General features: G+C 43.3%; 1 protein-coding gene across 1 annotated transcript in view; it reads right to left on the bottom strand.

The window, feature by feature from the left end:
• The window catches only part of Kpna7 (karyopherin subunit alpha 7), a 12,064-nt gene extending 2,684 nt beyond the window's left edge, over window positions 1–9,380 (bottom strand). The window contains 4 exon segments of the mRNA XM_055598538.1: window positions 1,367–1,508; window positions 1,646–1,683; window positions 7,338–7,397; window positions 9,270–9,380. Of these exon segments, the coding sequence (XP_055454513.1) occupies window positions 1,367–1,508; window positions 1,646–1,683; window positions 7,338–7,397; window positions 9,270–9,380 (351 nt within the window).
• Window positions 9,381–11,042: the final 1,662 nt, after the last annotated feature.

The following is an 11,042-nucleotide window of genomic DNA, read 5'->3' as shown; positions in this document are numbered from 1 at the left end:
TTTAGCTGTCCTAGTGTCCAGCTGTCCTGGTGCCAGTCTGTCTGTCTGTCAGTCTGCCCTGCTGACAGTCTGTCCTGCAGTCTGTCAGTCTCACTGTCTACCTGTCTTACTGTCTTCCTCTGCCTGTCATCTCTGTCTTTTTGTTTCTCCTCAGTGTCTGACTGTCTCTGGTTTCTGCAACTGTGTGTCTGTCTCTGTCTAAATGTCTGTTTCTATCAGTCTCTATAACTGTCTGTGTCTGGATATTTGTGTCTCTATCTGTCTGTCTCTGTTTTTCTGCCTTTTGTCTCTTTCTGTTCTTGTTTCTTTCTTTCTGTGTATCTGCCTGTGTCTTTCTGCCTCTTTCAGTTTGTCTTTCTGTCAGTCTGGCCCTCTATCTGTATGTTGGACTGTCTCTCTTTATCAGTGTCTATCTTTGTGTGTCTCTGTGTCTGTCCTTATGTCAGTCTGTCCCTGTGTCTGCCTGTCCCTGTGTCTGTCTCTTTCTGTCTGTATGTCTTTGTCTCTGTGCTGTACTGTTTCTGTCTCTCTCTCTGTCTCTTTCTGTGTCTGTCTGTCTGTCTCTATCCCTGTTTGTTTCTTTCTATCTGATGATTCTGTGTCTCTATGTGTCTCTGTCTCTTTGCCTTTCCATCTCTCTCCCTGTCTGTTTCTCATATGCACACAGTGGGTCTACACAGTCACATACATACAGACAGACACATGCACATATACATATGAATGTGCCCACAGAGGCATGCATACTGGCATGCACAGGGTGGAGAAGGAGAAAGAGAATAAACCTACTTGTTCAAGTTAAACTCCGTTGAACAGTAGAATATGTAAGAAATATGTAAGAAAAGTCCCTGGGTGGTAGGATTTTAAGCACTTCACCGACTGCTTTTCTAGTTATCATATAGAGAGAAATCTAAGATTTTAACACCTACTAGGATCTGAGATGGAAGTGGGTGGAAGAGTTAGTCTAGAAAGTCTCAAAGAACAGAGGCTCAGGGAAGATGAGCTGAAGATAAAGGCTTAGAGTTGACAGGAAGACCTGGGGTGGGAGGTGAAGATGACAACCTGATACAGTTAATCTGACACACATGACCTAATCTGTTTTTGTTTTCTAAGACCTGATGTCCCATCCTCAAGGCTAGTCTTGAACTCACTGGGCAGCCGAGCATGACCTTGAACTATGATCTTCTTGCCTTCATCTCCCCAGCTGGGATGATAGGCATGTGCCACTGGGCCCAGATTATGCTGTATTGGGGATGGAACCAGAGCTTCATGCATGCTAGGCAAGCATATTCCTAACTGTCCTGTGATCATAGCACCCGTACACTCTGATCTGAAGGCTCTTGCAGGTGGGAACCAGGATGACATTTACCAAGTCATTGAGTTCTGAGCTGGTCACGAGCTCTCTGAGCCTGGGCAGGAACCCTGTGGTCACCACAAGATGGATTTACTCTTTGCAGCATACAGTCAGGTAGGACAGAACCCAGCCGGAGAGGAGAGAGGCTGGGTGACAACTGCTTCACCAGCTCCTAACAAGGCTATAGACTTTTGTTTTGGCGTAAGTTGGACCAAGTTCATGTGATGTTACAAAGAAATATGATTTGTGATGGGGTGCAAAGGAGACAGCATGGAAATTGTGGCCTTCCCAAACCTTCCCATGTTGATACTATTGATTAGCGTAGACCAAAGCTTTTGAGCATCAAAAGAAGTTCTTTCAGGCAGTGACATGTGTCAGGGACAAATACAATGAACCTTATATTTAAATATGTAAATGTCACATGAAGGTTTCTAGGTATTCTTCACAAAGCTTTTCTCTATTCTACTCAATGGATGACTTAATTATTTTAAGCTTCTATTTTTAAATATGTGCACAGTCCACTGTCTGTGTTTGAGTATGTGCTTGTGTGTACACATGCTTATGGAGGCTAGAAGATGGGGTGGATCCCTTGTCCAATGGAGCTGGAGTCACAGGCACTTGAGAGCCACCTGACATGGGTGCTGGGAACCAAACTCTGCTCTTATTCCAGATCATAACGGTTTAAAAATGTTACCGTGTGTGTGTGTGTGTGTGTGTGCCTTTGTCGTGCCACGCATGTCATGACAATCTCAGGTGTCAGTCTTTCCCTTCCCCTTTCATGTTGTCTGAGTAGGGTCTCTATGTTTGTGTTGTGTTCCGGGTTTGTGTATACCAGGCTCGCTAGACAGCAAGATTCCGGGTACTCTTCTCTTTTTGCCTCCCACCTCACTGTCTAAACTGGGGTTACAGCTGTGTGCTACTGAACCTGGTGTCACGTGGACTCTTGGGATCTGAACTCAGGTCCTCACACTTGCAATACAAGCACTTTACCCATGAAACCATCTCCCCAGCCCTTGATTTTTTTCTACTCACAAAACAAACAAACAAACAAACAAAAACCAAAAACAACAATCAAGCAGCTGAGTGCAGAAGCACTTATATAACCCCAGTCAGGGTGGAAGAAGAGGGATGCTGAGCGGGATGCTGAGCGGGATGCTGAGCGGGATGCTGAGCATGCACATTGAGTTTACAGTCAGTCTGGGACACATGAAACTCTGTTAAAAGCAAAATCAGGAATTACTTCTTCTAGCCATCTATAACTCTACTGGCCTGCTATAATTCTTTATATGCATATATATGTATATGATAAATGTACTTGATAAGTTCTATTAAATACATAACATAATAATAATTATTTTTATATTATATATTAAATTATCTATATATTTTATTTTATATATTAAATTTTTTATAGTTTATATATATCAATTTTAGTTATAATATTTAAAAAAAGATATCCCAGGTGTTTGTGTATGCTAAGCAAGCAAGCTACCACTGAGCTACATTTCTATTCCTTTAAAAAAAATAATTTATTTTCTTGTGTAGCTATGTGTGTATATATGACAAGTAAGTGTTGGTACCTGTGGAGGCCAGAAGGGGGCATCAGATTCCTCAGAGCTAGAGTTAGGAACTGTTGTGAGCCACCTAATGAGGCTGCTGGGAGCTGAATTCAGGTCCTGTGGAAGGGCAGGAAGTGTTTGTGACTTCTGAAACATCTCTCATGTTCCATCTCTAGTCCTCAAAATAAATTTTTATTTTGAGACATGGTGCTGCTAAGTTGCCCAAGCAGGACTTGAACATGAGATCTTTCTGCCTCCACCTCCCAAGTAGCAGGGATTACAGGCCAGCTATATTAAGCCCAACCATACCCATTTCCTTTCCCTCCCCCCTCTTTTCCATTGTTTGAGACAAGGATTTATCATATAGCTCAGGCAGCTTCAAAATTTTTTAAAATTACGTTTATATATGTGTGCTTGAGCCATGATATCTTGCAGAAGTCAGTTCTGTCCTACCCTGTGGATTCTGAGGGTTAAACTCAGGTCCCCAGGCTCTGCAGCAAGCACCTTTGCTCACTGAGACATTTTGCCAGTTTAGACCTCAAACTCTTGATAATCCTCCTGCCTAAGCCTCCTGCCTAAGTCTAAGGCTTTCTGATCCTTTAAGATCATTCTCTGGCCAGGCAATGATGGTGAACACCATTAATCCCAGTACTTGGGAGACAGTAGAAGGTGGATGTCTGAGTTTGAGACCATCCTGGCCTACAGAGGGAGTTACAGGACAGCCAGGACGACACAGGGGATTCCCGTGATTAGAGTAGAAACAATCTGAGATCATCAATCCTACCCCCTGTCAATTCTCCAGCCACTACCCAGCTTGTACTTTTCAGAGTAGATGATGAGGCAGGGTCTTCCTATGCATCTCTAGCCTGACCTTCAGGTTCACTCTGTAGTCCATGCTGCCCATGAACTTGCCATCTTTCTGCAGAAGCTTCTCAGGTGCTGAGATCATTTGTGAATACCACTATGGCAAGCTTTCCACTTTCTGTCTGAACACTGGAGGCCCAAGGGCCTGATCTCAGGCCCTCTTTCTAGATTAGGGGTTGGCAATGCTTTCCATAAAGAGTAACACAATGACAACTTTTAGCCTCTTGTCTCACATGGTTCTTTTGTGAGTGTTGAAATGTATCCTCTTGGGGTGTTTGCTTGAATGAATCCCTGGCTCCCATCCTGGTTTGGGTGGTGTAAATCTAGTAGTGGTGGTGTACAACTATCACTGGTAAGATGAGATAGAGGTAGGGAAATCAGAAGTTCAAGGTCACCCTTGACTACATAGTAAGTTTGAGTCCTGCTGTGCATCTGTGAGACTGTCGAAGAAGAAGAAGAAGAAGAAGAAGAAGAAGAAGAAGAAGAAGAAGAAGAAGAAGAAGAAGAAGAAGAGCAACAACAACAACATCCAGCATGATGGCTCAGCAGGCAAAGACACTTGTTAAGTGTGACCTGAGTTCAATCTCTTGGTTCTTACAGTGGAAAAGGAAAACTAGCAGTATAAGCGCACATGTATGTGCGTGCAAAGACATTCACATGCATGCATGCACACACACACAGGTATGGAAATATACACACACCAAATAAAATGCAATAAAAATAAAATCTCAACTGGTATGTTGTTAAAATAAGGCTGAGCAGGTGTGTGACAGCATTGTTGGAAATGATAGTGTCTGAATTCTGCATAGTCATCTACAAGTGGAGGAGAGCATGAGAACAAAGATGCAGGCAAACACCTTTGAGACCAACATTCAGGAAGCGGAGGCAAGCTCGTCTGTGTGTTCAAGGCCAGCCTGGGACTCATCTCCATCTCCCCTCTTCAAAAAGTGAACAAGCAGAAACTCAAATTGGGTGTCAATTTTAAAGTTTATACATAAACTTTATAAAGTTTATACATAATGGTGCTGGAGAGATGGCTTGGTGGTTAAGGCTATATACTGTACTTGCAGTGTCTCTGAGATCCGTTCCCAGCACCCGTGTCAGTAACTCCAACTGTCTGTAACTCCAATTCCAGAGGATCTGGCGTCCTTGCGTAGACATGCAGGCAGAACACCAATGCATATAAAAGTAAATAAATCTTTTTTTTTAAAAAAGTGCACATGCCCAGTGCCACTAGGAGGCATTGCACAGCTACAGTTGTTCAGAGCAGAGGTCGTGGATACAGACTAAAGACAGCAAGCTCTGCCAAGGTGGCCATAGGTGATTGTAAACACCAGCCGCGCATCATACCACAGCTCCCAGAAGGACTGAGGTTGGTAGAGAACACAGTAGTTCTCCAAGGAATATTGGTAGGAGCATTCATTTCCAAATGCAATTCAGAACACACTCTGGGGTACACAGAGGGGGCAGATCAGCCATAAGAAAATTTGCCCTGTGTACTAAATTTTTTTTTTTGAGATGGGATATTATATGTTGTGCTCAACTCAGAGATCCACCTGCCTTCTGCCTCCTGAGGGTTGGGATAAAAGGCAAATGACGTCATGCCTACCCAATTTTTGTTGTTATTTTTTTATGTATCTCAGGCTGGCCTCAAATTCAGTATGTAGCCACGGGTGTCCTTGAACTCCTTATTCTCCTGCCTCCACCTTCCAAGTGCTGGGATCAGGGCACCACCATGCCCAGTTTTGCATAGTCCTGAGGGATGAAATCCAGTGTCTCCTTCATGCCAAGCAAAGCTACATTTGGTAGCTACTCTACCAACAAAGCTACATTTCCAGGTCCAGTACATGACTGTGACACTCAAGAAGCCTTGGTTTGTTCCATTAGCTATCAAGACAAAGCCCAAGTCACACCTGCCATTCAGTCTAGTTAGTTTCCTACTGATCCAGGTGAAATGAACCCAACCACTGTCATAGAGGCAAGGCTTACTGAAGCATTTTCAAAGTGGTTGTTTTCCCTGGAAGTGGTGATGCATGCCTTTAATCCCAGCACTTGGGAGGCAGAGTCAGGCATGCTCTGAGTTTGAGGTTAGCCTGACCTATAGAACAAGTTCTAGAACATCCAGGACTACACAGAGAAACTTTGTCTCAAAGACAGTCAAGAATGAGGAGAAGAAGGAGAAAGAATGGGAGGAGGAGGAGGAGGAGGAGGAGGAGAAGGAGGAGGAGAAAAGCATCAGAGGGGTTGTTTTGTATTCCCCTGGAGCCTCGAGGCTCTGCAGGCCCTGCAGATTAAAGTGCTGACTCAGCACATTCCAGCTTCTCTGAACTAAAACTAGGTGGGTTTTAATTTGTCAAAATCCTGTGAGACCCAACTGAGCCTTCCCCCGAGATAACTGTTGCATTCATTTCAGCCAGGAACATGGGGCACAAGTCTTCAGAGTTAACTCCCTTTCTTGGGTTTTCCCATACCATACAGGACATAAAGCATTAACCTCCCAGACCACACTGGGCTTTTCAGGGAAAATGTCTCATTCTAAGCTCAGGAAACTCTGTCTCTGGCTCTGTATCTCTGTCTCTCCAGATCTATATCATCTATATGTCTGCACACACACACACACACACACACACACACACACACACACACACACACTTACTGAATTTCCTTGGAGAAACAGGTTTCTAAGGTCCTGGATTAAGTACAAATGAACACATACTGCAAGGGCCAAGGACTTATTTTTATTTTCGTTTGAGACATGTTCTCATTTAGTCCAGGTTGACTTCAAACTCACTGCAAAGAATGACCTTGAACTTCTGATGCTTCCTCCCTTACCTCCTTAGTGCTAGGCCTTTGGACAGAAACCACCATTCCTGGTTTATGTGAGTTGGTGATGTAACCCTGGACTTCATGCATGCTACTTTTCCAGACTATGTTTTTTTGAGACAGGGGCTTGCTATGTGTCCTGACTGGCTTAGAACTCATTTGCTTTACCAAGCTGGCCTTGAACACAAGATACTCCTTTTACTTCTGTGTTCTAAGTGCTGAAATTACAAGCATGCCACCAAGAAACACTCCCAGTCCCTCACTGGGGGATTCTAGGCAGGTTCTGAACCACTGAACTACACTCCTAACATCTCACTGGGGGATTCTAACAAGTGCTTTACCATAGAGCCATACCCCTAGGCCATCACTGGAGGATTCTAGGTAGGTGCTCTACCCCTAAGCTAAAGCCCCAAACTTTGGCTATCAGATAAGAGAGTTAGCTAAGGCTACTGTTACTTTTGCAACTCTCTGCAGCTGTCCTAAAGCAACATTTACCTTTCACGGATTATTTATGACCAAAAATTCCTGCAGAGACCAGTGTAAACTAAGCAATTCATCTCTGACCACAGAATGCATTTCTTAAGTTGCCGTTAAGGATGATGGTAATTGCCTCAAGCTTTTGGATGCACTAACCTTTCTGCATAGTATGGGCCTTTTGCCAATGCCAGGAAATCCAACAGGCTACTAGAGCTCACTTTTGGCTATAAAAGTACATATGCCAGAGCTCTGCATGGTGATACCTGGCATATTGGATTTGAACTATTCACATCTTTGATTATGTCTTCCATACTGAAGCTGGCCTGTCAAAAAACAACAAACAAACAAACAAACAAACAACAAAAAAACACATCCAGGTCAGCCATTCATCTTCTGTCAAAGGAAAGCATAGGGCCAATGAGACGGCTTAGAGGGTAATTGGCATTTGCTGCCAGGTCTGATGACCTGAGTTTGATACCCAGGACCTCCAGGATGGAGAAAACTGACTCTCACCAATTGTCCCGAGATCTCTGTGTGCACACGGTTATACACAGTTGTACAGAGTAAACAAGCGCCTTAAACAACTTACAATCATAATAAAAATACAACTCAGGCAAGCATAAACATCAACTAGATTAGTCATCCACCTGATTTGAGCAGTCCATGGTGCACCCACCTCTACACTAAGCAGTGAGGAATACTTGCTGACCCGTAGGTCATATGTCAAAGTACAGAACTCTCCTTGCTTAGGGCAGGGTCATCCTGGTGCCTTCAGCACCTTTCTGAAAAAGATAATTTTTATTATTTTTAAATGAGTGTTTATGGCACATGATAGCAGGTGCACACCAAGGCTAGAGGTGTCTGAACTCTCTAAAGCTGTGATAACCGGTGCTTTAACCGGTTACCAGGACCATGTAACACCGGTTACATGGTCCTGAAAACCAAAGTTGAGTCTTCTGTAAAATTAGCAAGTGCTCTTAACTTTTGTGTCCAGCAACCCTTTTTAAAATTTTTATTTGTGTGAATATGGATGGGGTTTTGGTTTTTGGAGGATGGCGCGGTTTCCCACATGCATGTCTGGGTACCCTGTATGGAGTACCATGTTTTGAAATACCAGAACAGGGTATTGAATCTTTCTGGTCTGGAGTTGCAGATGTTTATGGGTGCTGGAATTGAACCTGGTTTCTTTGAATGACCAGCCAGTACTCTCAGCCACCGAGCCACCTCTACAATTTCATTTAACATCTTTTCATCACTTGTCATAATAATATGACAGTGAAGGGGTGTGGTGTAGCACAATGATGTCATGCTTGCCCAGGATGCACATGTGTTCAACTTCTAGAAGAGAGAAATGGGGGGAGAGGCAAAGTAGGAAAAGAGAAAAAAGAAAAAGTGAGAAAGGAAAGGAAAGAATGGAAGGAAAGACAAAGGGAGGAGAAGAAAGGAAAAAGAAGAGATGAGGAAGGGGGAGAGGAAGAAGGGGAAGGAAAAAAGAAAATGGAAGGACAGGCAAGGAGGAATTATACAAATAAGGATGTCCAAAATATCCCTCATCCATAAGCGTAAAAAGAAAATTTACAAGAACAAAAAACCACAGAGGAAACAATGAGCACCTGATCCAGAGAATTGCAAAACAGTCAGGTCAACAAATGACAAGCCTTGTAAAAGCCAGACAGAGCGAGATAAGACCCCAGGCCATTAAAATCAGAAAACTGGTGAGGAGATCACTTCTGCACTTAAAAAAAATGAAATAAAATCAAGTAAAAAGTGGAAAAAAAAAACCCAACAAAACAAAGACAAACCAGAGGACAGCAAGTTAAATAATGTGGGAAAAATATATAAGTTCTGGTAAATATACCATCAAGATGATGACAAGAGAGAAAACCTTGGACTGAGGCTCAATTGTATAAAGCCCTTGCAAAGCAAACATGAGAACTTGAGTAAAAATCTCTCCACACACTCACACCACTGGAGGATTTTAGACAGGTACTCTACCACTGAGCTATGTGCCCAGCCCCTCACTGGGCATTTGAGGCCAGGGATCTACTGCGAAACCACACCCACAGCACTACTCTTCCTTTCTTTAAACTGAATTAAATAGCAAGATCTGACTCTATTAAGCCTTCTCATGCTAGAGATACTACCTAAGGCTATCCCCTGCACAGGAATGCCTTCGACACTGAGTTCCAACATACCACTTTGACTGATACTTGAGTAACCAGGTCATTAGAAAAATGGCTGATATTGATTCTCTTTAAAGCTTGTTTATCTTTCTTGGCCTTCTGGAGTTATAGGCTGGCAGCCATCCTCTGTTATCACCTAACCTAATAAAAATAACAAATGATTGAAGTTGTGATAACCAGGTTGATGGTGAACCAGGACATTATTACATTTATTATCATTACTATTATTATTATTAGTATTTGATGTTTTGCTTGCTTGAAGGCATGTCTGTGTACCATGTGTGTGTATGTGTGTGTGTGAGAAAGAAAGAGACAGATACATATATAGAGAGAGATAATACTCACCTGCCAGAGGAAAATACTGAGTCTCGGATAGGCAGAGAGAGAGAGAGAGAGAGAGAGAGAGAGAGAGAGAGAGAGAGAGAGAGAGAAACAGCCAAACAGTCAAGGCATGGCTTCAGAAGGAACTTGAGATAACTCAGTGTAGGTGATGCTCTGTCTTAAAACAGTTGAGAACAATTTGAGAAGATTGCGAGCATCTTCTCACACATTCACTCTAACACTGCAATATACTAAGACTGTGGTTTGGTTTCAGAGCCATGAGCATGAGGGTTCACAAAACCTAGCAAGTCAAGCCAAGCCAGAGAAGTAAGCCTGGACCCATGGCTGGTTTGCTTGTCAATGACTGACCACTAAGAAAAGCTTCAATACTGATGCATTTTCCTGAATTCCAAGCCTGGCCAAGGGAGTCTTGAGTACTATGGCCACATCAGGAGAGACAGTACAAGTGGACATTGGTTCCAGCCATGGGTGATGGTCTTCTGGGATGTTAATCTCATGTTGTGGATTTAATTCCCAAGAAGCCAGTAGAGTATAAAGTGGACATTTTATGTCCTGGTCACTGGAGGGAGCCTGTAAGCTCATGATTAGGCTGACAGCCTCAGCAACTTCCCTTCCCTTACTGCCTGCCTGATGGACAGGTGCACTGAGCATCAACTATTCGTACCAAGACCTACACACATTGGCCAGTAATATTCACTGGCCAGAGGAGAATACTGAGTCTCAGAGAGGCTTGGTATCTTGCTCTTTTGGACAGAGAATGATTGGTTGGGACACTGTTTAAATTCCAAACCAACTCTTTGACCCCGATGTGATGACCATTGTGGTAACACACTGGGACCTTTGTAGTCTCAACCGTCAACTTCAGAACTCTTTCTGCCTTTCCTTTCTCTACTGAGTTAAGCAGGTCCTGGTGGACATTTTCTGTGGTCAATGCTCATTTTAAACATCTATGCATCCTATCTCATCTAGGCTCCTGGAGCCTGTTTATAGCACAGCAGCAGGGAAGCAGGCCAAAGCAATACCTGCAGGCAGCCTTCCCTGAAGTGACACCACTGAGTTCTTTCTCACAAAGGTCACATAAGGAGAAAATGGACATTGTTCCTGTGTCATTAGATATTGAATTGAAAGAAAAATAACCTACTCTTGCCTGAAAAAACATGGGTCTTGGGCTGAATGAATCTTTCTGCCAGCTTTATCATTGGTCTAGAATAAGCCTTCACTTTTAGGTACTACCTTGAAACAGGTGCCTTGAAAATTTCAGACTGAATATGTGCACACTCAGCATTAATGACACTGAGGGAGGAGAGGGCCTTTCCTCACAGCTGCTCTGGAAGAATATCATGTCATTGGCTGAGCTTGAACGGAGCTCAGAGGCTCCACACAGCATCAGGAGGGCATTCTCTGGAGCACAATGAAATGCTTTTTTTTTTCTACCATCCACCT

This window comes from Psammomys obesus, unplaced genomic scaffold (assembly GCF_907164565.1).
Source record: "Psammomys obesus unplaced genomic scaffold, mPsaObe1.curated_primary_1811, whole genome shotgun sequence".
Classification (NCBI taxonomy): Eukaryota; Metazoa; Chordata; class Mammalia; order Rodentia; family Muridae; genus Psammomys; species Psammomys obesus.
This window is presented reverse-complemented; position numbering and strand designations above follow the sequence as displayed.